Source organism: Parambassis ranga, chromosome 2, assembly GCF_900634625.1.
Source record: "Parambassis ranga chromosome 2, fParRan2.1, whole genome shotgun sequence".
Taxonomy (NCBI): Eukaryota; Metazoa; Chordata; class Actinopteri; family Ambassidae; genus Parambassis; species Parambassis ranga.
Window position 1 is genome coordinate 41,895,096 of NC_041023.1, and position 27,649 is coordinate 41,922,744.

General features: G+C 41.0%; 4 protein-coding genes across 4 annotated transcripts in view; 3 read left to right on the forward strand and 1 right to left on the reverse strand.

The window, feature by feature from the left end:
* LOC114444837 (NACHT, LRR and PYD domains-containing protein 3-like) overlaps positions 1 to 27,649 on the forward strand; it is a 383,662-nt gene that overhangs the window by 200,379 nt on the left and 155,634 nt on the right. The gene's annotated exons all lie outside the window — the stretch shown is intronic.
* LOC114432357 (H-2 class I histocompatibility antigen, Q9 alpha chain-like) overlaps positions 1 to 27,649 on the forward strand; it is a 267,348-nt gene that overhangs the window by 134,830 nt on the left and 104,869 nt on the right. The gene's annotated exons all lie outside the window — the stretch shown is intronic.
* LOC114432368 (gastrula zinc finger protein XlCGF17.1-like) overlaps positions 1 to 27,649 on the reverse strand; it is a 216,880-nt gene that overhangs the window by 91,642 nt on the left and 97,589 nt on the right. The window lies entirely within an intron of this gene.
* LOC114432370 (immunoglobulin lambda-1 light chain-like) lies at positions 154 to 22,010 on the forward strand. Its single transcript, XM_028400361.1, is given in 9 exon segments — positions 154 to 196; positions 271 to 579; positions 988 to 1,053; positions 14,396 to 14,704; positions 18,062 to 18,115; positions 18,583 to 18,615; positions 18,745 to 18,757; positions 19,285 to 19,312; positions 21,800 to 22,010. Coding segments are annotated over 9 exon segments (954 nt in total). The 3' UTR covers positions 21,899 to 22,010.

A 27,649-nucleotide genomic window follows, 5' to 3' on the forward strand; every position in this document is an offset into this window, starting at 1 on the left:
TGAAGCTCCTCCTTCATGGTGTGGTTACAAACCACAGCACCCAGCAGTCTTATCTGAGGGCAGCAGGGGCTGATGGGAGTTTTGAGCAGCTCGTCCTTGTTTGGCCTCAGCTGCATCAGAGCGTCACTTCTCTGTGAGTTCACCAGAGGAAACATGCTTCTCCTGCCGGCTGCTGTTCTCTGCTGTCTGTGTTCAGGTGAGTGTTTCCAGCCAATCAGGCGCTGACGAGCCGCACCTGTAACAATCACTGACCTCCACCTGTCTCTGCAGCGCTGGTTTCCATGGCAGCAGATCTGATTCAGGACGATGCCTCGCTGACCAGGAGAGTCGGTGGAAATGTGTCCTTCAGCTGTGGAGGGATTCAACAGTGTGAATACAGCTATGTGTACTGGTACCAGAAGAAAGACAAGGACACATTCAGAGTGATTCTTGATATTGATAACAGTAATGGTAACATCGATAAAAGTTACAGCAGTCATCCTCAGAAAGATGATTTCTCAGCTGTACAAACACAGAAGGGCTGGGAGCTGGAGCTCAAGACAGTTAAAGAGAATCATTCAGCCACCTACTACTGCTCCTGTTGGGATAACGTTGAAGGTTCCCACAGTGAGAGATTATGCGAGCAGCCTGAACAAAAACCAGCAGAGAACAGAAAACCACATCAGCTTCATGTTTCACCTCCATCTCAGACTCAAACACACTCAAAGAGCTCTGAAGCATCGAAAGCTGCACAAATCCATGTTTGATCCCAACAAAGGAAGGAATGAGTCCATGTGACCAGAGGGGACGCTGACTGGGAGTCTTCCAGTCGGAGCTTCACATGTTAACAGAGGAAGTTTAGAATCAGCAGGAAAAAGCTGATGATGAGGACACTTCGATGGTTTTTACAAACATGGAGATTTTCAGTGTCTCTGTTTTACACAGACGTTCCTGCAACATGGAATTCTGACAGAATTCTGTCTCCTGATTGGATCCTTCACTCAGCAGGTTTTTGTATGAGCCTGTTTCACTGTGTGAGGATCTTTGGTCCTGGAACTAAACTGATAGTAACAGGTAAGAACTAACATTTATTTTTACTGTTGGAAATGTTGAAGCTGTTTAAAGTCACTTTCTTCATGAACTGTTTCTACTGAATCACATTTTTATTAGTTTGATTGCTGCAAAGCAATCAAACTCTTGTTCTTCTACGTCTTTATTAGTTTGATTGCTGCAAAGCAATCAAACTATTGTTATTCTACGTCTTTATTAGTTTGATTGCCGTTGCTAGGCAATCAAACTCTTGTTCTTCTACGTCTTTATTATTAGTTTGATTGCTGCAAAGCAATCAAACTCTTGTTCTTCTACGTCTTTATTAGTTTGATTGCCATGGCAATCAAACTCTTGTTCTTCTACGTCTTTATTATTCTTATTATTCTTCCGTACGTTTTTTGGCTCAGCATATCTTCAGAATGCATGGGCCGATTCAAATCATTCAAACATCAAAAGATTCAGCTCATTCAGGACATTCCCGGAAACCTTCAATATTAATTACAAATATTATAATATTAAAAATATTAAACATTTTCCACCCTCAAATTAACATTGGAGTCAATGGGAGAGCCCTTCAAACCATGCATTTTGCAAAATGCTACTGCTCCTACAAATATTAAGTTAGAGAAACCATTCGAGGCTTAAAATACTTCCAACGTCTTGGTCTTCAAAAGTTGTATTCAGAATTTGGAAGTTCAGCTCCGTCTTCAAATGATAGGGGATTAAAGATGAAGTGGTTTTTGAGGTCTCTTCTGAGTTTAACATTAGTGTGTATTGCGTGGAATGTTGGGAGCTAGAGTGGGTGAGTCATCGCTCAGAGTGCGGGAGGGAAAAAAATTAAACCAGTTTCTGCGTTTCTATCCTGCTGTCACGTCTGCACCTTTTGTCTGACAGGGATAATTTGGCCACCAGTTCGAAGGAAAAATGGTCTGGGTTCTGTTGGTGTCGGTCTTAAAACTCAACACCAAACAGTTTTGCCTGTAGATCGAGCTGTTCGGGGAGAGTGCCGGTCATTCCTCCATTAAGACATAATGTAAAACCAAAAACAGAGAAGCAGAGCTGCCATATTTTCTAACTCGCCGCCATCTCCACATCTTCGACATCCCAGACATAAAAATCGTACCAGTTGTAGAGCAACTTCTTGGGATTCTGACGGTGTTCTTATTTTTCGTCTAAAGTCTTCGGTTTGGAGAATATGAGACATTGTTCGGAGGGTGGTTTTACATAGGAAATGCATTAGGAGGGGGAAAGAGAGCTGCAGTTAGGGGCAGCTGATAAACATTCCGGTTGCCATGGATGCAGGCAGGCAGGCAGGCAGGCAGGGCTGTTACCATGGTGACATGCTGACACACTAGAAGCATACAAAGCGGCCATATTTGTAGTCTTTATCAGACTTTAAGCATTATATCTGTCATATTGATCATCCTTCAGCTGTATACTACTTTTCCACATTCAAATCACACAGCCTGAGCTTCTTATAGTCTTATGGTATTATTCCACCCTCAGACCTTTCATATGGTATATTCACAGGCTATTCTTTAAGGTTGTGACTTCATACTGTTCTTGTCTTCAGCTGTTTCTCTTTCATATCTTCATAATATTAAAACATTTTCTACTTTTCCAGATAAGAGCTTCATCTTTCTAAATTCTTAACTGTGTTTCAGCAAATTAAGTTCAGATTGCAGATTCTCCAGCAATTCAGAGCAATCGTTCACATCAGCGTTCAAAGCAATGCTTCAGCTGCGGCAATCAAACTTGCATTTTCTTCAGGAAATGCTTTTCTAGTTATTATTATTATTATTATTATTATTATTCTTCCGTACGTTTTTTGGCTCAGCATATCTTCAGAATGCATGGGCCGATTCAAACCATTCAAACATCAAAAGATTCAGCTCATTAAGGGCATTCCCGGAAACCTTCAATTATAATTACAAATATTATAATATTAAAAATATTAAACATTTTCCACCCTCAAATTAACATTGGAGTCAATGGGAGAGCCCTTCAAACCATGCATTTTGCAAAATGCTACTGCTCCTACAAATATTAAGTTAGAGAAACCATTCGAGGCTTAAAATACTTCCAATGTCTTGGTCTTCAAAAGTTGTATTCAGAATTTGGAAGTTCAGCTCCGTCTTCAAATGCCAGGGGATTAAAGATGAAGTGGTTTTTGAGGTCTCTTCTGAGTTTAACATTAGTGTGTATTGCGTGGAATGTTGGGAGCTAGAGTGGGTGAGTCATCGCTCAGAGTGCGGGAGGGAAAAAAATTAAACCAGTTTCTGCGTTTCTATCCTGCTGTCACGTCTGCACCTTTTATCTGACAGGGATAATTTGGCCACCAGTTCGAAGGAAAAATGGTCTGGGTTCTGTTGGTGTCGGTCTTAAAACTCAACACCAAACAGTTTTGCCTGTAGATCGAGCTGTTCGGGGAGAGTGCCGGTCATTCCTCCATTAAGACATAATGTAAAACCAAAAACAGAGAAGCAGAGCTGCCATATTTTCTAACTCGCCGCCATCTCCACATCTTCGACATCCCAGACATAAAAATCGTACCAGTTGTAGAGCAACTTCTTGGGATTCTGACGGTGTTCTTATTTTTCGTCTAAAGTCTTCGGTTTGGAGAATATGAGACGTTGTTCGGAGGGTGGTTTTACATAGGAAATGCATTAGGAGGGGGAAAGAGAGCTGCAGTTAGGGGCAGCTGATAAACATTCCGGTTGCCATGGATGCAGGCAGGCAGGCAGGCAGGCAGGGCTGTTACCATGGTGACATGCTGACACACTAGAAGCATACAAAGCGGCCATATTTGTAGTCTTTATCAGACTTTAAGCATTATATCTGTCATATTGATCATCCTTCAGCTGTATACTACTTTTCCACATTCAAATCACACAGCCTGAGCTTCTTATAGTCTTATGGTATTATTCCACCCTCAGACCTTTCATATGGTATATTCACAGGCTATTCTTTAAGGTCGTGACTTCATACTGTTCTTGTCTTCAGCTGTTTCTCTTTCATATCTTCATAATATTAAAACATTTTCTACTTTTCCAGATAAGAGCTTCATCTTTCTAAATTCTTAACTGTGTTTCAGCAAATTAAGTTCAGATTGCAGATTCTCCAGCAATTCAGAGCAATCGTTCACATCAGCGTTCAAAGCAATGCTTCAGCTGCGGCAATCAAACTTGCATTTTCTTCAGGAAATGCTTTTCTAGTTATTAGTTTGATTGCCATGGCAATCAAACTCTTGTTCTTCTACGTCTTTATTATTCTTATTATTCTTCCGTACGTTTTTTGGCTCAGCATATCTTCAGAATGCATGGGCCGATTCAAACCATTCAAACATCAAAAGATTCAGCTCATTAAGGACATTCCCGGAAACCTTCAATAATAATTACAAATATTATAATATTAAAAATATTTAACATTTTCCACCCTCAAATTAACATTGGAGTCAATGGGAGAGCCCTTCAAACCATGCATTTTGCAAAATGCTACTGCTCCTACAAATATTAAGTTAGAGAAACCATTCGAGGCTTAAAATACTTCCAACGTCTTGGTCTTCAAAAGTTGTATTCAGAATTTGGAAGTTCAGCTCCGTCTTCAAATGACAGGGGATTAAAGATGAAGTGGTTTTTGAGGTCTCTTCTGAGTTTAACATTAGTGTGTATTGCGTGGAATGTTGGGAGCTAGAGTGGGTGAGTCATCGCTCAGAGTGCGGGAGGGAAAACAATTAAACCAGTTTCTGCGTTTCTATCCTGCTGTCACGTCTGCACCTTTTGTCTGACAGGGATAATTTGGCCACCAGTTCGAAGGAAAAATGGTCTGGGTTCTGTTGGTGTCGGTCTTAAAACTCAACACCAAACAGTTTTGCCTGTAGATCGAGCTGTTCGGGGAGAGTGCCGGTCATTCCTCCATTAAGACATAATGTAAAACCAAAAACAGAGAAGCAGAGCTGCCATATTTTCTAACTCGCCGCCATCTCCACATCTTCGACATCCCAGACATAAAAATCGTACCAGTTGTAGAGCAACTTCTTGGGATTCTGACGGTGTTCTTATTTTTTGTCTAAAGTCTTCGGTTTGGAGAATATGAGACGTTGTTCGGAGGGTGGTTTTACATAGGAAATGCATTAGGAGGGGGAAAGAGAGCTGCAGTTAGGGGCAGCTGATAAACATTCCGGTTGCCATGGATGCAGGCAGGCAGGCAGGCAGGCAGGGCTGTTACCATGGTGACATGCTGACACACTAGAAGCATACAAAGCGGCCATATTTGTAGTCTTTATCAGACTTTAAGCATTATATCTGTCATATTGATCATCCTTCAGCTGTATACTACTTTTCCACATTCAAATCACACAGCCTGAGCTTCTTATAGTCTTATGGTATTATTCCACCCTCAGACATTTCATATGGTATATTCACAGGCTATTCTTTAAGGTCGTGACTTCATACTGTTCTTGTCTTCAGCTGTTTCTCTTTCATATCTTCATAATATTAAAACATTTTCTACTTTTCCAGATAAGAGCTTCATCTTTCTAAATTCTTAACTGTGTTTCAGCAAATTAAGTTCAGATTGCAGATTCTCCAGCAATTCAGAGCAATCGTTCACATCAGCGTTCAAAGCAATGCTTCAGCTGCGGCAATCAAACTTGCATTTTCTTCAGGAAATGCTTTTCTAGTTCTTATTATTATTCTTCCGTACGTTTTTTGGCTCAGCATATCTTCAGAATGCATGGGCCGATTCAAACCATTCAAACATCAAAAGATTCAGCTCATTAAGGACATTCCCGGAAACCTTCAATAATAATTACAAATATTATAATATTAAAAATATTAAACATTTTCCACCCTCAAATTAACATTGGAGTCAATGGGAGAGCCCTTCAAACCATGCATTTTGCAAAATGCTACTGCTCCTACAAATATTAAGTTAGAGAAACCATTCGAGGCTTAAAATACTTCCAACGTCTTGGTCTTCAAAAGTTGTATTCAGAATTTGGAAGTTCAGCTCCGTCTTCAAATGACAGGGGATTAAAGATGAAGTGGTTTTTGAGGTCTCTTCTGAGTTTAACATTAGTGTGTATTGCGTGGAATGTTGGGAGCTAGAGTGGGTGAGTCATCGCTCAGAGTGCGGGAGGGAAAAAAATTAAACCAGTTTCTGCGTTTCTATCCTGCTGTCACGTCTGTACCTTTTGTCTGACAGGGATAATTTGGCCACCAGTTCGAAGGAAAAATGGTCTGGGTTCTGTTGGTGTCGGTCTTAAAACTCAACACCAAACAGTTTTGCCTGTAGATCGAGCTGTTCGGGGAGAGTGCCGGTCATTCCTCCATTAAGACATAATGTAAAACCAAAAACAGAGAAGCAGAGCTGCCATATTTTCTAACTCGCCGCCATCTCCACATCTTCGACATCCCAGACATAAAAATCGTACCAGTTGTAGAGCAACTTCTTGGGATTCTGACGGTGTTCTTATTTTTCGTCTAAAGTCTTCGGTTTGGAGAATATGAGACGTTGTTCGGAGGGTGGTTTTACATAGGAAATGCATTAGGAGGGGGAAAGAGAGCTGCAGTTAGGGGCAGCTGATAAACATTCCGGTTGCCATGGATGCAGGCAGGCAGGCAGGCAGGCAGGGCCGTTACCATGGTGACAGACTGACTCACTAGAAGCATACAAAGCAGCCATATTTGTAGTCTTTATCAGACTTTAAGCATTATATCTGTCATATTGATCATCCTTCAGCTGTATACTACTTTTCCACATTCAAATCACACAGCCTGAGCTTCTTATAGTCTTATGGTATTATTCCACCCTCAGACCTTTCATATGGTATATTCACAGGCTATTCTTTAAGGTTGTGACTTCATACTGTTCTTGTCTTCAGCTGTTTCTCTTTCATATCTTCATAATATTAAAACATTTTCTACTTTTCCAGATAAGAGCTTCATCTTTCTAAATTCTTAACTGTGTTTCAGCAAATTAAGTTCAGATTGCAGATTCTCCAGCAATTCAGAGCAATCGTTCACATCAGCGTTCAACGCAATGCTTCAGCTGCGGCAATCAAACTTGCATTTTCTTCAGGAAATGCTTTTCTAGTTATTATTATTAGTTTGATTGCCATGGCAATCAAACTCTTGTTCTTCTACGTCTTTATTATTATTATTATTATTATTATTATTATTCTTCCGTACGTTTTTTGGCTCAGCATATCTTCAGAATGCATGGGCCGATTCAAACCATTCAAACATCAAAAGATTGAGCTCATTAAGGACATTCCCGGAAACCTTCAATAATAATTACAAATATTATAATATTAAAAATATTAAACATTTTCCACCCTCAAATTAACATTGGAGTCAATGGGAGAGCCCTTCAAACCATGCATTTTGCAAAATGCTACTGCTCCTACAAATATTAAGTTAGAGAAACCATTCGAGGCTTAAAATACTTCCAATGTCTTGGTCTTCAAAAGTTGTATTCAGAATTTGGAAGTTCAGCTCCGTCTTCAAATGACAGGGGATTAAAGATGAAGTGGTTTTTGAGGTCTCTTCTGAGTTTAACATTAGTGTGTATTGCGTGGAATGTTGGGAGCTAGAGTGGGTGAGTCATCGCTCAGAGTGCGGGAGGGAAAAAAATTAAACCAGTTTCTGCGTTTCTATCCTGCTGTCACGTCTGCACCTTTTATCTGACAGGGATAATTTGGCCACCAGTTCGAAGGAAAAATGGTCTGGGTTCTGTTGGTGTCGGTCTTAAAACTCAACACCAAACAGTTTTGCCTGTAGATCGAGCTGTTCGGGGAGAGTGCCGGTCATTCCTCCATTAAGACATAATGTAAAACCAAAAACAGAGAAGCAGAGCTGCCATATTTTCTAACTCGCCGCCATCTCCACATCTTCGACATCCCAGACATAAAAATCGTACCAGTTGTAGAGCAACTTCTTGGGATTCTGACGGTGTTCTTATTTTTTGTCTAAAGTCTTCGGTTTGGAGAATATGAGACGTTGTTCGGAGGGTGGTTTTACATAGGAAATGCATTAGGAGGGGGAAAGAGAGCTGCAGTTAGGGGCAGCTCATAAACATTCCGGTTGCCATGGATGCAGGCAGGCAGGCAGGCAGGCAGGGCCGTTACCATGGTGACAGACTGACTCACTAGAAGCATACAAAGCGGCCATATTTGTAGTCTTTATCAGACTTTAAGCATTATATCTGTCACATTGATCATCCTTCAGCTGTATACTACTTTTCCACATTCAAATCACACAGCCTGAGCTTCTTATAGTCTTATGGTATTATTCCACCCTCAGACCTTTCATATGGTATATTCACAGGCTATTCTTTCAGGTCGTGACTTCATACTGTTCTTGTCTTCAGCTGTTTCTCTTTCATATCTTCATAATATTAAAACATTTTCTACTTTTCCAGATAAGAGCTTCATCTTTCTAAATTCTTAACTGTGTTTCAGCAAATTAAGTTCAGATTGCAGATTCTCCAGCAATTCAGAGCAATCGTTCACATCAGCGTTCAAAGCAATGCTTCAGCTGCGGCAATCAAACTTGCATTTTCTTCAGGAAATGCTTTTCTAGTTATTATTAGTTTGATTGCCATGGCAATCAAACTCTTGTTCTTCTACGTCTTTATTATTATTATTATTCTTCCGTACGTTTTTTGGCTCAGCATATCTTCAGAATGCATGGGCCGATTCAAACCATTCAAACATCAAAAGATTCAGCTCATTAAGGACATTCCCGGAAACCTTCAATATTAATTACAAATATTATAATATTAAAAATATTAAACATTTTCCACCCTCAAATTAACATTGGAGTCAATGGGAGAGCCCTTCAAACCATGCATTTTGCAAAATGCTACTGCTCCTACAAATATTAAGTTAGAGAAACCATTCGAGGCTTAAAATACTTCCAACGTCTTGGTCTTCAAAAGTTGTATTCAGAATTTGGAAGTTCAGCTCCGTCTTCAAATGCCAGGGGATTAAAGATGAAGTGGTTTTTGAGGTCTCTTCTGAGTTTAACATTAGTGTGTATTGCGTGGAATGTTGGGAGCTAGAGTGGGTGAGTCATCGCTCAGAGTGCGGGAGGGAAAAAAATTAAACCAGTTTCTGCGTTTCTATCCTGCTGTCACGTCTGCACCTTTTATCTGACAGGGATAATTTGGCCACCAGTTCGAAGGAAAAATGGTCTGGGTTCTGTTGGTGTCGGTCTTAAAACTCAACACCAAACAGTTTTGCCTGTAGATCGAGCTGTTCGGGGAGAGTGCCGGTCATTCCTCCATTAAGACATAATGTAAAACCAAAAACAGAGAAGCAGAGCTGCCATATTTTCTAACTCGCCGCCATCTCCACATCTTCGACATCCCAGACATAAAAATCGTGCCAGTTGTAGAGCAACTTCTTGGGATTCTGACGGTGTTCTTATTTTTTGTCTAAAGTCTTCGGTTTGGAGAATATGAGACGTTGTTCGGAGGGTGGTTTTACATAGGAAATGCATTAGGAGGGGGAAAGAGAGCTGCAGTTAGGGGCAGCTGATAAACATTCCGGTTGCCATGGATGCAGGCAGGCAGGCAGGCAGGCAGGGCTGTTACCATGGTGACATGCTGACACACTAGAAGCATACAAAGCGGCCATATTTGTAGTCTTTATCAGACTTTAAGCATTATATCTGTCATATTGATCATCCTTCAGCTGTATACTACTTTTCCACATTCAAATCACACAGCCTGAGCTTCTTATAGTCTTATGGTATTATTCCACCCTCAGACCTTTCATATGGTATATTCACAGGCTATTCTTTAAGGTCGTGACTTCATACTGTTCTTGTCTTCAGCTGTTTCTCTTTCATATCTTCATAATATTAAAACATTTTCTACTTTTCCAGATAAGAGCTTCATCTTTCTAAATTCTTAACTGTGTTTCAGCAAATTAAGTTCAGATTGCAGATTCTCCAGCAATTCAGAGCAATCGTTCACATCAGCATTCAAAGCAATGCTTCAGCTGCGGCAATCAAACTTGCATTTTCTTCAGGAAATGCTTTTCTAGTTAGTTTGATTGCCATGGCAATCAAACTCTTGTTCTTCTACGTCTTTATTATTCTTATTATTCTTCCGTACGTTTTTTGGCTCAGCATATCTTCAGAATGCATGGGCCGATTCAAACCATTCAAACATCAAAAGATTCAGCTCATTAAGGACATTCCCGGAAACCTTCAATAATAATTACAAATATTATAATATTAAAAATATTTAACATTTTCCACCCTCAAATTAACATTGGAGTCAATGGGAGAGCCCTTCAAACCATGCATTTTGCAAAATGCTACTGCTCCTACAAATATTAAGTTAGAGAAACCATTCGAGGCTTAAAATACTTCCAACGTCTTGGTCTTCAAAAGTTGTATTCAGAATTTGGAAGTTCAGCTCCGTCTTCAAATGATAGGGGATTAAAGATGAAGTGGTTTTTGAGGTCTCTTCTGAGTTTAACATTAGTGTGTATTGCGTGGAATGTTGGGAGCTAGAGTGGGTGAGTCATCGCTCAGAGTGCGGGAGGGAAAAAAATTAAACCAGTTTCTGCGTTTCTATCCTGCTGTCACGTCTGCACCTTTTGTCTGACAGGGATAATTTGGCCACCAGTTCGAAGGAAAAATGGTCTGGGTTCTGTTGGTGTCGGTCTTAAAACTCAACACCAAACAGTTTTGCCTGTAGATCGAGCTGTTCGGGGAGAGTGCCGGTCATTCCTCCATTAAGACATAATGTAAAACCAAAAACAGAGAAGCAGAGCTGCCATATTTTCTAACTCGCCGCCATCTCCACATCTTCGACATCCCAGACATAAAAATCGTACCAGTTGTAGAGCAACTTCTTGGGATTCTGACGGTGTTCTTATTTTTCGTCTAAAGTCTTCGGTTTGGAGAATATGAGACGTTGTTCGGAGGGCGGTTTTACATAGGAAATGCATTAGGAGGGGGAAAGAGAGCTGCAGTTAGGGGCAGCTGATAAACATTCCGGTTGCCATGGATGCAGGCAGGCAGGCAGGCAGGCAGGGCTGTTACCATGGTGACATGCTGACACACTAGAAGCATACGAAGCGGCCATATTTGTAGTCTTTATCAGACTTTAAGCATTATATCTGTCATATTGATCATCCTTCAGCTGTATACTACTTTTCCACATTCAAATCACACAGCCTGAGCTTCTTATAGTCTTATGGTATTATTCCACCCTCAGACCTTTCATATGGTATATTCACAGGCTATTCTTTAAGGTTGTGACTTCATACTGTTCTTGTCTTCAGCTGTTTCTCTTTCATATCTTCATAATATTAAAACATTTTCTACTTTTCCAGATAAGAGCTTCATCTTTCTAAATTCTTAACTGTGTTTCAGCAAATTAAGTTCAGATTGCAGATTCTCCAGCAATTCAGAGCAATCGTTCACATCAGCGTTCAAAGCAATGCTTCAGCTGCGGCAATCAAACTTGCATTTTCTTCAGGAAATGCTTTTCTAGTTATTATTATTCTTCCGTACGTTTTTTGGCTCAGCATATCTTCAGAATGCATGGGCCGATTCAAACCATTCAAACATCAAAAGATTCAGCTCATTCAGGACATTCCCGGAAACCTTCAATAATAATTACAAATATTATAATATTAAAAATATTAAACATTTTCCACCCTCAAATTAACATTGGAGTCAATGGGAGAGCCCTTCAAACCATGCATTTTGCAAAATGCTACTGCTCCTACAAATATTAAGTTAGAGAAACCATTCGAGGCTTAAAATACTTCCAACGTCTTGGTCTTCAAAAGTTGTATTCAGAATTTGGAAGTTCAGCTCCGTCTTCAAATGACAGGGGATTAAAGATGAAGTGGTTTTTGAGGTCTCTTCTGAGTTTAACATTAGTGTGTATTGCGTGGAATGTTGGGAGCTAGAGTGGGTGAGTCATCGCTCAGAGTGCGGGAGGGAAAAAAATTAAACCAGTTTCTGCGTTTCTATCCTGCTGTCACGTCTGCACCTTTTATCTGACAGGGATAATTTGGCCACCAGTTCGAAGGAAAAATGGTCTGGGTTCTGTTGGTGTCGGTTTTAAAACTCAACACCAAACAGTTTTGCCTGTAGATCGAGCTGTTCGGGGAGAGTGCCGGTCATTCCTCCATTAAGACATAATGTAAAACCAAAAACAGAGAAGCAGAGCTGCCATATTTTCTAACTCGCCGCCATCTCCACATCTTCGACATCCCAGACATAAAAATCGTACCAGTTGTAGAGCAACTTCTTGGGATTCTGACGGTGTTCTTATTTTTCGTCTAAAGTCTTCGGTTTGGAGAATATGAGACGTTGTTCGGAGGGTGGTTTTACATAGGAAATGCATTAGGAGGGGGAAAGAGAGCTGCAGTTAGGGGCAGCTGATAAACATTCCGGTTGCCATGGATGCAGGCAGGCAGGCAGGCAGGCAGGGCCGTTACCATGGTGACATGCTGACACATTAGAAGCATACAAAGCAGCCATATTTGTAGTCTTTATCAGACTTTAAGCATTATATCTGTCATATTGATCATCCTTCAGCTGTATACTACTTTTCCACATTCAAATCACACAGCCTGAGCTTCTTATAGTCTTATGGTATTATTCCACCCTCAGACCTTTCATATGGTATATTCACAGGCTATTCTTTCAGGTCGTGACTTCATACTGTTCTTGTCTTCAGCTGTTTCTCTTTCATATCTTCATAATATTAAAACATTTTCTACTTTTCCAGATAAGAGCTTCATCTTTCTAAATTCTTAACTGTGTTTCAGCAAATTAAGTTCAGATTGCAGTTTCTCCAGCAATTCAGAGCAATCGTTCACATCAGCATTCAAAGCAATGCTTCAGCTGCGGCAATCAAACTTGCATTTTCTTCAGGAAATGCTTTTCTAGTTATTTTTATACTTTGTATAGAATTTATCACACAGCACACGGACAGAAAAAAAATTTAAATTGAGTTATTGTTTCTGCAGAATTATTTAGTGTTTTATCATTTCAGTATTTTTAATCAGTAATAAATTAATATATAAAATAAAGAAACCTGATGTGGTGCTACAATAAGAGAAAATAATTTGTACACATGAAAGATAAAAGATGACACATTAAAGATAAACATTAATGTGTTTTACGAGTTAACACAGGTTCCATATTCATCAAAATTATACAACATATAAAAATACATATTTTGCTTTTGTAAATAAAGTAAATGATGGTAAAAAGACATCAATATGTAATAATTATAATAACTCATCATAATGTGTATGTTAAATGTGATCTGGTAAATATTTTATCTAGCATGTCCATCAATAATATTTAATCAACAGAAATGTATAATATTTGACATATCCACACATACTGCCCGTGTCTGCTTCAAGTTTATTCATTTAATGTTTATATTTCATGCTGTATTTATTTCATCCCTAATATGCAAATCGCTTCTTAAAATACAAATCATGAACGTACACAGTCCTTCTCTGGTTAACTATAAACTTCATCACTACATCCAGTGGTAAAACAGACGTGAGCCCTTTTGTTGCTGCTGTCAGCTTCAAGGAGACATAAATACAGCATGAACTGAATCAATATGAATTAAAATGGAGGAAACCTTTATTTGACCCACAATGCAGAAATTAAATAAATAAATGTAATATTATATAAATACATGAGGCAATAAATGAATGAATAACATGCCACCATATGAACGATCTGGCGCCGACTGGCCTTTTGTTATGATGACTATTATAGTAAAATATTGATACATAACTTCAAATATGCGGCATGGTGATTTAAATCATGTTTCATACATAAATCTGACAAATTAATTAAATTTACAGATTTTTAAGTGATTAAATAATATGTATTATATGTGACAGATTCATTATAAAGCAGTTTTGTTATTTGTTACATGTGTGTAAACTTTATATATAACTTCATATTATAACAGTGGATTTGTCATAATAACCAGTTGTAGGTCAGCTACAGTTTATAATTAAATGTCAGAAGCTCTGTCATCAATAAACTTTTATTTGCTTTTAGCTTCCTTTAAGTTCAGAATTTTTTATGTGCTTGTTCTCATATTTAGTCATCAGATGCGTCATGTGACATGTCCTCCAACATTCCAAGACGTGCATGTTAGGTTCATTGTCTTTGTCTTGCTGTGGCAGCCCTGTGATAGACTGGCCACCCATCAAGGCCTGTCTCCAATTGACAAATATACTCCAGTAGTACAGGACAAGTTCAGGAATGATTTAATTCCCCTATCACCTTCACAGCATGACGTAGCTGCTGCACTGACAGGATGATGATTGTGTGTCTGTGTTGTGTAGCCTCAGAGCAGCAGGTGGTGAAGCCCGTGGTGAGCGTGTACCCAGCAGCACCCACAGGTCGTCCTGAGGGGAGCAGCTCCCTGCTGTGTCTGGCCTCAGACATGTTTCCTCCTCTGGTCCGCTTCTCCTGGAAACGACAGAAGGAGAACGGCTCGCTGGAGGAGCTGCATCCTGCTGAGGGAGAGCAGCTGGAGCTCAGAGAGATGGGACACAGCGCCGCCATCTTGTTTGTCCAGCAGCAGGAGAGCAGCAGCTATAAGTACAGCTGCTATGTCAAACATGAGGGGGGCACAGTGAAGGCCCAAACAGAGCAAGGTAATGAACATGTTCATGAGATGTTGAGCAGAGAGCAGAGGACCTTTGTAAATATGTGACTCTTCTGTTTCAGAGCTTCCAGCTGCAGCTTCATGTCCTCCAGAGAGAGAACCTGCAGACCTGCCAGCTGTGCAGCTCACTGACTGTAAGATCCATTCAGGATGAAGATGTTCACATCCCAACACAGTCAGAGAATGACCTGTCTGTCTGTGTGTCTGTGTGTCAGTGTCCTTCCAGTCTCAGTGCAGGGTGAAGCTGCTCCTGCTGATCTACACTGTGCTGATAGTGAAGAGTCTGCTGTACTGCTGTGGACTCTCTCTGCTGATGATTGGCTGACTGCTCGTCCTCCATCACATCATCCATCACTGTCCTCAGAGTCCATCTCCATGAGAAAATGTTTGAATGTTTTATCTGCACACATGTGCTCTCTGAGATTTCATGATGAATGAATGGTTTCAATGTGAGTAGAAGAAGAAATGAACCTGCAGCTGTCTTCAGACTCTCTGTCACTTTCTGATATTAATAAACTCTTTCAGATCTGATGTTTTGTATCCAAACACATTTTCTGTGATTAATTAATTGTTGAAAACACTGAGTGCAGACTGATCAGTTTAAAGAGCATGCAGTGAGCAGGAAATGAGGCAGGTTGAGGACTTCCTGGAATGATTCTGTAACCGTCACAGTGAAACCCACAGAAACCCACGGAGCCGTCTGATTGGCTGCTTTCTGTCCTAATAACCACTGAGATCACACTGATATCTGCAGCTGTTCCTCCATCTCTCTCTACACTAATAATGCTCTTGTTAATAAACAGTAGACGTAGCATTAAGCATCACTGCCCTCAAGTGGTCACTGTCAGGTACAACATGTTGTCTGTGAAGGTGAGAGTATGAACCAGAGGTACAACTGACCTGTGATGTCATAACAAGACCAACAGCTCTCTTTAACAGACCAAGAGAAGAGAGATGTCACAAGCAGACCTAACAGGCCTGTTTAAGACGAGTGGAGAATGATGTCATAATCAGAGCAACACAGGAAGTAAAGACATGTATGAATGACTGTGGTCAAAGAAAGAAATGATTGAAGTCAATAGAAAATGAGAGTAAATGTTGCTGCTGTCCTTCACTCTGACTGGAGACAGGAGCTGTATAATCATCATTGTAACAATAAGAAGAAAGCAGCACACCAGTCACATGATCATGTTGTACAGTAATGAGTGGAAACAAAAAGCAGGAGAGGAGGAAACACAATTTTTAGCTCAAGTGCTGCCACCTAGTGTCAATATGTGGTATTAATTCTACTACATATTCCACGTTTAACTCACTGCCATATATACTGTGCCATGTGTGAAGTGATAATAAAAATGTGAATGTGAATGTGTTGTATATTAACAACAACACCTGTGAACATTTAACCCACACTTTTGCACAATCGCCAACCCTGCCCACAGCTCCTGTTGATGACCTCGTTAGCACTTTCACTTGCAACCTTGGAGACATGCCACACTGGTTAAAACTCAAAACACAATCTGCACACAGACAGAAGACAGAAGGCGAAAAACTATGCTCCAATCCTAAAACCATCCTATTTCTCAGAGATTATCCATAGGAAGAGCGACAATGCTCAGACATTGTCAGCATCAGCATCAGTCCCACCTGAACTGCTGTCTTAAAAATAACGCAATGAATTTGCATCATTTCTCACACTTAGAGTGTTAAAAGTAAGGCAAACACTTTGCAGCTCTAGCTCCAGCAAAACCACAATGTCACTTGTGCTTCTCACCACCGCCAGTTGACCTGGCACATTTAACCTCCTACAGCACTGACAGAAACTACTAAACGACTAAAAACTAAAACATGCTCCCTGCAAAATCTAACATAAATAATTTTCACTGCATAGCTTCACGTGTGCAGATACTAAAACAATTCTCAGTCAGGGCACTTTCCCCAAGCCCTGACAACTGCATTCATTACAACTCTTCAAAAACAATCAAACCTGGACATGGACAAGGTTAGACATCAAATGAAGAACCTTCTGCATCTGACCTACATGGCAGGGGCTACTTTGTGTCAATTAGTAACTGTGAGTGTAACCAAATGAAAATAACATGCAGAACCCCTCAGAGGTCCATTCTTAGACCTCTTCTGTTCATGATCTACATGCTGCCCCTAGCTCAGATGATAGAACCTCACAACATCTTATGAACAAGGAAGAGGAGTTGTGTCATTACTTTTCATCTTTTATTTTTGCTCCTATTTTTTGGGGTTAATCTTTTTTATGTTTTGTACTGTGACATTTTGACTTCATGTATTGTTGAAATTGTAGCCTTTATTGTGATAGAATACTGTACTATGAGAAATTGTTATGTACATTTTTTCAATAAAAAAATACTACTACACTCTGATTTCAAGATGGCGTGTCTGCGCAGCCTCGACGTCAACATATTTCAAACACGTTCTTTCACAACAACAAAGTCTACTTAACACAGCTATGACAACTGTCTGTTTATTCAATACAGTGTCAGTAAAAGCACAAGCTGATTCAAATCCATCCAGTCATGTTGTTATGACTGACAGCTCACAGAACACGTGTCATCACTACACCCCCACAAGCACAATAAGCACAGTCAAACCAAACCAACATATTTGTGGATCCACTACTCACCCAGCTGATGGAAAGCTCATCCTCTGGACTGACCACCGGTGCCTCTCCTTGCCGTTTTCTCCATACACCAACAACGTGATTCTCTGGAATCCAGCACGAACACACAAACGCTCTGCTTCGTATCACACCATAAATCCACTTCTTAGCAGTCTTCAGCGGTTGTTTGTGGACCCGGCGGCTCCAGTTAGCCGTATAGCCGCTAATGCTAGCTCCCGGTAGCCTGCAAAGCTCCAACATCCGAGATTGCTTCTACCGCTAGCCTCAGCGCAAAGTCCCTCGTAGAGAACAACATATTTCCCACAGTCAACTGTATCCTGCGAGGCTCCAGGTACATTCACAGAGCGTATTATTGTCCATTAGCTTCGGAGCGTCTAGCATGCGTGTACAGCAGCGACAAGGCGTGGTGACAACAACAGTCACGTGTCCTACGGGCAGTCATTCAGACCATACGAGCTCTGAGCCGCAGAACTGTATCATTCTGGCTTCTGAACACTCGCTTACTAAGGCCTTGTCCACACGACTCGGTTGTTTGGAAACCCGAATACGCTCATTTTAAAACCGGCTCCCATACTTGCCTGCCTGTCCACTAGGTGGCGTTTGGTAGAGTTGTTACCAGTTGGGTGTAAACAAAACAGAATTCTACTGCAGCTGGCACCCACAATGTTGCATTACTGCCATCTTCTGGATTCAAAGAGACAAACACTTTAAAAAAATAGACATAAAACCCTCAACCTATCACAAACCTCCGAAACCTGGGGGGCCAGGACGCCCCCCTCTTCTGCTCCAGCCCTTCTGGACTTCGGATCTTCTGCCTTCGCTCTTCCCCCTCCAGGAATCGAACCTGGCTCTTTAAGGGCACAAATCACTCACTTTACCACCTGAGCCACTCGCCCAGGCGTCTCAGTCAGCCTTTCACTCTTCACAGTCCCACAGCACTGCAAAACATGCCCCATGATCTGCATGAGCCTCTGACTTATGTGGCTGGGCCAGTGGTTTGCACTTTTGTCCACTAGGTGGAGCCACATGCTCAGACAGGCTCAGCTCTTGCCTCATTTTCCATCCACAAAGCATGCTTCAAAAACATATGTATGTGTATAAATATATATGAATAGTAGTTTATAACACAACATGTGTGGGTGTGTGATGACACAGTTTTCAGTCTGGTTAGTAACAAGTTAGTCATTAATAAGTTCAATTAGTCCAAACCCTCATCTCTCCTGTTCTCCAGCCTTCCTTACAACCACCAGGTCTAGACACACACAAACGCCAAACTGTGGTAATACCAGATATCATGGCATCATCAGCTCTTCATAAGAACTCTTTCTGTCTTTTTATATCTTTTCTTTTCTATTAGCAGTGATCAGTCTCATCTGAAGCTCCTCCTTCATGGTGTGGTTACAAACCACAGCACCCAGCAGTCTTATCTGAGGGCAGCAGGGGCTGATGGGAGTTTTGAGCAGCTCGTCCTCGTTTGGCCTCAGCTGCATCAGAGCGTCACTTCTCTGTGAGTTCACCAGAGGAAACATGCTTCTCCTGCCGGCTGCTGCTCTCTGCTGTCTGTGTTCAGGTGAGTGTTTCCAGCCAATCAGGCGCCGACGAGCCGCACCTGTAACAATCACTGACCTCCACCTGTCTCTCCAGCGCTGGTTTCCATGGCAGCAGATCTGATTCAGGACGACGCCTCGCTGACCAGGAGAGTCGGTGGACATGTGTCCTTCAGCTGTGGAGGGATTCAACAGTGTGGCAACAGTGACGTGTTCTGGTACCAGAAGAAAGAAAAGGACACATTCAGAGTGATTCTTTATATTCAATCAGATGGTTCCATAATTTCAGGCTACAATCATCCTCAAAGAAATGATTTCTCAGCTGTAAAAACACAGAAGGGCTGGGAGCTGGAGCTCAAGACAGTTAAAGAGGATCATTCAGCCACCTACTACTGCTCCTGTTGGTTGAGTGGAGGTTCCCACAGTGAGAGATTATGCGAGCAGCCTGAACAAAAACCAGCAGAGAACAGAAAACCACATCAGCTTCATGTTTCACCTCCATCTCAGACTCAAACACACTCAAAGAGCTCTGAAGCATCGAAAGCTGCACAAATCCATGTTTGATCCCAACAAAGGAAGGAATGAGTCCATGTGACCAGAGGGGACGCTGACTGGGAGTCTTCCAGTCGGAGCTTCACATGTTAACAGAGGAAGTTTAGAATCAGCAGGAAAAAGCTGATGATGAGGACGCTGTGATGCTTTTTACAAACATGGAGATTTTCAGTGTCTCTGTTTTACACAGACGTTCCTGCAACATGGAATTCTGACAGAATTCTGCCTCCTGATTGGATCCTTCACTCAGCAGGTTTTTGTATGAGCCTGTTTCACTGTGTGTGGATCTTTGGTCCTGGAACTAAACTGATAGTAACAGGTAAGAACTAACATTTATTTTTACTGTTGGAAATGTTGAAGCTGTTTAAAGTCACTTTCTTCATGAACTGTTTCTACTGAATCACATTTTTATTATTTTTATACTTTGTATAGAATTTATCACACAGCACACGGACAGAAAAAATTAAATAAAAAAAAATTGAGTTATTGTTTCTGCAGAATTATTTTAGCGTTTCATCATTTCAGTATTTTTTCATCAGTAATAAATTAAAATATAAAATAAAGAAACCTGATGTGGTGCTACAATAAGAGGAAATCATTTGTACATATAAAAGATAAAAGATGACACATTTAAGATAAACATTAATATGTTTTACGTGTTAACACAGGTATAAAAATAAATATTTTGCTTTTGTAAATAAAGTAAATGATGGTAAAAAGACATCAATATGTAATAATTATAATAACTCATCATAATGTGTATGTTAAATGTGATCTGGTAAATATTTTATCTAGCATGTCCATCAATAATATTTAATGAACAGAAATGTATAATATTTGACATATCCACACATAGTGCCCGTGTCTGCTTAAAGTTTATTTATTTAATGTTTATATTTCATGCTGTATTTATTTCATCCCTAATATGCAAATCGCTTCTTAAAATACAAATCATGAACGTACACAGTCCTTCTCTGGTTAACTATAAACCTCATCACTACATCCAGTGGTAAAACAGACGTGAGCCCTTTTGTTGCTGCTGTCAGCTTCAAGGAGACATAAATACAGCATGAACTGAATAAATATGAATTAAAATGGAGGAAACCTTTATTTGACCCACAATGCAGACATTAAATAAATAAATGTAATATTAAATAAATACATGAGGCAATAAATGAATGAATAACATGCCACCATATGAACGATCTGGCACCGACTGGCCTTATGTTATGATGACTATTATAGTAAAATATTGATACATAACTTCAAATATGCGGCATGGTGATTTAAATCATGTTTTATACATAAATCTGACAAATTAAAACAATTTAAAGATTTACAAGATTACAAGTTATTAAATAATATGTATTATATGTGACAGATTCATTATAAAGCAGTTTTGTTATTTGTTACATGTGTAAACTTTATATATAACTTCATATTATAACAGTGGATTTGTCATAATAACCAGTTGTAGGTCAGCTACAGTTTATATTTAAATTTCAGAAGCTCTGTCATAAATAAAGTTTTATTTGCTTTTAGCTTCCTTTAAGAGTCAGACTTGCTTGTTCTTATGTGACAGAACATTTTACCCATCAGATGCATCATGTGACATGTCCTCCAATATTCCAAGACGTGCATGTTAGGTTCATTTTCTCCAATTGACAAATAGACTCCAGTAGCACAGGACAAGTTCAGGAATGATTTAAATTCCCTATCCCCCTCACAGCATGATGGAGCGGCTGCACTGACAGACTGATGATTGTGTGTCTGTGTTGTGTAGCCTCAGAGCAGCAGGTGGTGAAGCCCGTGGTGAGCGTGTACCCAGCAGCACCCACAGGCCGTCCTGAGGGGAGCAGCTCCCTGCTGTGTCTGGCCTCAGACATGTTTCCTCCTCTGGTCCGCTTCTCCTGGAAACGACAGAAGGAGAACAGCTCGCTGGAGGAGCTGCATCCTGCTGAGGGAGAGCAGCTGGAGCTCAGAGAGATGGGACACAGCGCCGCCATCTTATTTGTCCAGCAGCAGGAGAGCAGCAGTTATAAGTACAGCTGCTATGTCAAACATGAGGGGGGCACAGTGAAGGCCCAAACAGAGCAAGGTAATGAACATGTTCATGAGATGTTGCGCAGAGAGCAGAGGACCTTTGTAAATATGTGACTCTTCTGTTTCAGAGCTTCCAGCTGCAGCTTCCTGTCCTCCAGAGAGAGAACCTGCAGACCTGCCAGCTGTGCAGCTCACTGACTGTAAGACCCATTCAGGATGAAGATGTTCACATCCTACCACAGTCAGAGAATGACCTGTCTGTCTGTGTGTCTGTGTGTCAGGGTCCTTCCAGTCTCAGTGCAGGGTGAAGCTGCTCCTGCTGCTCTACACTGTGCTGATAGTGAAGAGTCTGCTGTACTGCTGTGGACTCTCTCTGCTGATGATCGGCTGACCGCTCGTCCTCCATCACTGTCCTCAGAGTCCATCAGTGATCACATGATGCTCTTTTTTGTCTTTGTACTAAAACTTTGAGTCAGTATAAAACTGAATCTGTCTTCCTGTCTGCTTCGATCTTTCTGCATTTATAGCTTTACTTTTTATCACAAAGTGTCTTCACATTATTTCACTGTCGTTTCACAGTAAAGCTGATCCATCATGTTGCAGCCTGGCAGTCATGTGACCATGGTTGTCAAGCAGCAGGTGCAGAACAGCATGTGATAAAAATCAAAGGATGAAACCACACGGCTGTTGTGTGTGTTCAGCGTGGTGTATGTGTGTGTTAATCCTCTTCTATAAATCTGCACGCTGACGACTGCTGTTTCCTTCACAGTGACATAAAATGAGAAAATGTTTGAATGTTTTATCTGCACACATGTGCTCTCTGTGATTTGATGATGAATGAATGGTTTCAATGTGAGTAGATGAGGAAATTAACCTACAGCTGTCTTCAGAATCTCTGTCACTTTCTGATATTAATAAACTCTTTCAGATCTGATGTTTTGTATCCAAACACATTTTCTGTGATTAATTAATTGTTGAAAACACTGAGTGCAGACTGATCAGTTTAAAGAGCATGCAGTGAGCAGGAAATGAGGCAGGTTGAGGACTTCCTGGAATTATTCTGTAACCGTCACAGTGAAACCCACAGAAACCCACAGAGCCGTCTGATTGGCTGCTTTCTGTCCTAATAACCACTGAGATCACACTGATATCTGCAGCTGTTCCTCCTTCTCTCTCTACACTAATAATGCTCTTGTTAAACAGTAGATGTAGCATTAAGCATCACTGCCCTCAAGTGGTCACTGTCAGGTACAACATGTTGTCTGTGAAGGTGAGAGTATGAACCAGAGGTACAACTGACCTGTGATGTCATAACAAGACCAACAGCTCTCTTTAACAGACCAAGGGAAGAGTGATGTCACAAGCAGACCTAACAGGCCTGTTTAAGACAAGTGGAGAATGATGTCATAATCAGAGCAACACAGGAAATAAAGACATGTATGAATGACTGCGGTCAAAGAAAGAAATGATTGAAGTCAATAGAAAATGAGAGTAAATGTTGCTGCTGTCCTTCACTCTGACTGGAGACAGGAGCTGTATAATCATCATTGTAACAATAAGAAGAAAGCAGCACACCAGTCACATGATCATGTTGTACAGTAAATGAGTGAAAAAAAAGCAGGAGAGGAGGAAACCAAGCGGCAACCTTCGGGGCTCAAAGTTGAAGCCCATGCGGAAGTGTCAAAACTTGTAATTCACGCCGCAACAGCTGGGGGCTGGCTCCAAAAGCGAGTAATTTCCCATAGTCTCCCATGTTAAAATGGCCGACTTCACAGCAGAAAAAAACATGTTTACAGCCTGGTACAAAAAACCACTGTGGTCTCAGATGATAGGTTCTCTTCTAGTGTCAATTGTAGGGAGGGTGAATTTTTTTACAACTCACTCGTTTCAATGGTATTCGGACTTAAAATTACGCCTAATTATGGGCGTTGCCGCTTGAGTGACAGACAGTTGACGTATCACAGCGTGAGTTTCCTGCTTCCACGATCGCCCGCCCCCCTAAACCCCGCTCGTGCTCCCCCTCTTTGTCCATAATCGGAGTTTTAGTTGACGTGACGCTGCCAACATGGCGGCGGTCATCACGTCCCGGAACCTCCCACCGAGCCTCAAAACGGCTCTTCAGAAACAAACGGGTGACGTCACGGAGGCTCTGTCCATAGTTTTTACTGTCAATGGAGGAAACACAACTTTTAGCTCAAGTGCTGCCACCTAGTGTCAATATGTGGTATTAATTCTACTACATATTCCACCTTTAACTCACTGCCATATATACTGTGCCATGTGTGAAGTGATAATAAAAATGTGAATGTGAATGTGTTGTATATTAACAACAACACCTGTGCACTTTTAACCCACACTTTTGTACAATCGCCAACCCTGCCCACAGCTCCTGTTGATGACCTCGTAAGCACTTTCACTTGCAACCTTGGAGACATGCCACACTGGTTAAAACTCAAAACACAATCTGCACACAGACAGAAGACAGAAGGCGAAAAACTATGCTCCAATCCTAAAACCATCCTATTTCTCAGAGATTATCCATAGGAAGAGCGACAATGCACACACATTGTCAGCATCAGCATCAGTCCCACCTGAACTGCTGTCTTAAAAATAACGCAATGAATTTGCATCATTTCTCACACTTAGAGTGTTAAAAGTAACACAAACACTTTGCAGCTCTAGCTCCAGCAAAACCACAATGTCACTTGTGCTTCTCACCACCGCCAGTTGACCTGGCACATTTAACCTCCTACAGCACTGACAGAAACTACTAAACGACTAAAACCTAAAACATGCTCCCTGCAAAATCTAACATAAATAATTTTCACTGCATAGCTTCACGTGTGCAGATAGTAAACAATTCTCCTCAGTCAGGGCACTTTCCCCAAGCCCTGACAACTGCAGTCATTACAACTCTTCAAAAACAATCAAACCTGGACATGGACAAGGTTAGACATCAAATGACGAACCTTACTTTTCTTATTTATTTTTTCATAATCAACAACAACAACATCAATTATTTTTCACAACAACAAAGTCTACTTAACACAGCTATGACAACTGCCTGTTTATTCAATACAGTGTCAATGAAAGCACAAGCCAATTCAAATCCATCACACCTCAGGAGAGATCAATGCACTGGAGCTACGCTGTACCGACCCAAACATTCCACGTGTTTCCACGACAATGTTTACATACTTCAGTCATGTTGTTATGACTGACAGCTCACAGAACACATGTGTCATCACTACACCCCCACAAGCACAATAAGCACAGTCAAACCAAAACAACATATTTGTGGATCCACTACTCACCCAGCTGATGGAAAGCTCATCCTCTGGACTGACCACCGGTGCCTCTCCTTGCCGTTTTCTCCATACACCAACAACGTGATTCTCTGGAATCCAGCACGAACACACAAACGCTCTGCTTCGTATCACACCATAAATCCACTCCTTAGCAGTCTTCAGCGGTTGTTTGTGGACCCGGCAGATCCAGTTAGCACTATAGCCGCTAATGCTAGCTCCCGGTAGCCTGCAAAGCTCCAACATCCGAGATTGCTTCTACCGCTAGCGTCAGCGCAAAATGTCCCTCGTAGAGAACAATATATTTCCCACAGTCAACTGTATCCTGCGAGGCTCCAGGTACATTCACAGAGCGTATTATTGTCCATTAGCTTCGGAGCGACTAGCATGCGTGTACAGCAGCGACAAGGCGTGGTGACAACAACAGTCACATGTTCTACGGGTAGTCATTCAGACCATACGAGCCTCCGAGCGCTGAACTGCATCATTCTGGCTTCTGAACACTCGCTTACTAAGGCCTTGTCCACACGACTCGGCCGTTTGGAAACCCGAATACGCTCATTTTAAAACCGGCTCCCATACATGATATATCTATGTGGTAACTGTGGAAATTGGAAGAATTGTATAGTTGCCTGCCTGTCCACTAGGTGGCGTTTGGTAGAGTTGTTACCAGTTGGGTGTAAACAAAACAGAATTCTACTGCAGCTGGCACCCACAATGTTGCATTACTGTCATCTTCTGGATTCAAAGAGACAAACACTTTAAAAAAATAGACATAAAACCCTCAACCTATCACAAACCTCTGAAACTTGGGGGGCCAGGATGCCCCCCCTCTTCTCCTCCAGTCCTTCAGGACTTCGGATCTTCTGCCTTTGCGCTTCACCCTCCAGGAATCGAACCTGGCTCTTCAAGGGCACAAATCACTCCCTTTACCACCTGAGCCACTCACCCAGGCGTCTCAGTCAGCCTTTCACTCTTCACAGTCCCACAGAACAACACACCACTCACTTAACCCTCTGAGCCATTCGTTCAGATGCTTGGATTTCTTCTCGGCTCATATACCGTACATGCTCCCTGAAACTACCGTTTTATAATTATATCTTACATATATACTGTAAGATCCACAACATATCAAAAGTAAAGGATGAAAAAAGGGAGTTAAGAAAATAACATCACTAAGTATCAATAAATCCTGGAAACCAAAATCATTTCTCCCATGGAGAAACATTGTTTACTGTCACCATGACAACAGTTACAGTACAAAGATCCATAGATTAGACTGAACTGTAATCGATCAGCAGAGTTGAGAAAACATGTCAACTTGGTTAGGATGATTCAGATGTGCAACAAGCTGTAGTGAATTTTAACTTATTATTGGCTGAAGGAGCAAGAAAAAAAATCAGACTTTATTCTTTGTCTGATTGCATGTGATGTTTTTTTTTTTTTTACTTTAAAACATAAATATATGAAATGTTGATTCTCAAACCTGTGATCGTTCATTACAGGAAAGCTGTGCTCAACAAAGCAGCGTGTTGAACGCACCTCAAGCTGTTTTAATCTATGGCAAAACGGGCACACTGGCACTTTGATGGTTAATCACACGATCACTGCAAGGGAACAAATAAGGCACAAGCATGCACACACACACACACACACAGCTGCTGTTCACCTCAACAATCTCACACACTCCTCAACTGACACAGCCTTCTATTTTTTTAAATCAATATATGTACAGCCCAACAGTATATTTGTCTATTCAAATGTACTGAGATCAGCTGACACACACACACACACATAAAAGTATATAAAAGTATTGAAAAGACTCTGTGAATAAAGCTGTTAAACTGTGAACTCTGAACTTTGTTAAAACCTGACATTCAAGGCAAGTTTGCAGATTGTATTACTTCATGTAAGCACCTATTTACACAATCTACCATCCATACAAACCTGAACAATAGGATCTATTAGTAATGTCCATGTGCTTTAAAGAGAAAAAACACACAGAAGGAGAAAGTGAAGGGAAAAAATTTTTATATTTAAATTGGATTATTTTCCATGTTCTTTGACTCAGTCTTTACACATGCTGTCCTAAAGGACACACCATGTTCTGCTTCTTCTTTTTATAATCATCAAAGTTGATAACCTGAAGTGTCTTAAACATTTAACAAATAAATTCCCTAAACTGTGACACTTAAACTAAAGAAATGATGCTGTTATTCTATATGACCAGCAGGTGGCAGAAGAGACTCAGAAACAAGGAGCCTATAGGCCGACTAGCTTGGCTGCTGACAGTTGGTATGGCAGGAGCCTCTCCATATGATCCTTAGATACTTACCTTTAAATCTTCTGCCTGACTTTGTATCAACGTGACATCATCATCTTATTTTCTTTCAGGGCTTCTTGGTACTTTTTAAGTCTTCTTGGTGTATTGAAATATTCTCATTGTGCAGTTACAGCATCACTGAAATGAATTGTTGATCTTTGTTGTTAACAGGAACATGGGAATCTGAAGCAGTCTGTCCTGTTTTTATATCTGATGTCTTGATGTGTGGCTCACCTGAACATCTGATAAGAGACTAAAACTATCAGGAGGACGCTGCCCAACCAACACAGACAGTTTGTCCTGCAACAACAGCAACAAGTGTTTGTCCTCACAAGTGTGTGAACTGCAGGAGAAGCACGCTTGTGATAAGCACTGCAAAACATGCCCCATGATCTGCATGAGCCTCTGACTTCTGTGACTGGGCCACTGGTTTGCACTTTTGTCCACTAGGTGGAGCCACATGCTCAGACAGGCTCAGCTCTTGCCTCCTTTCCCATCCACAAAGCATGCTTCA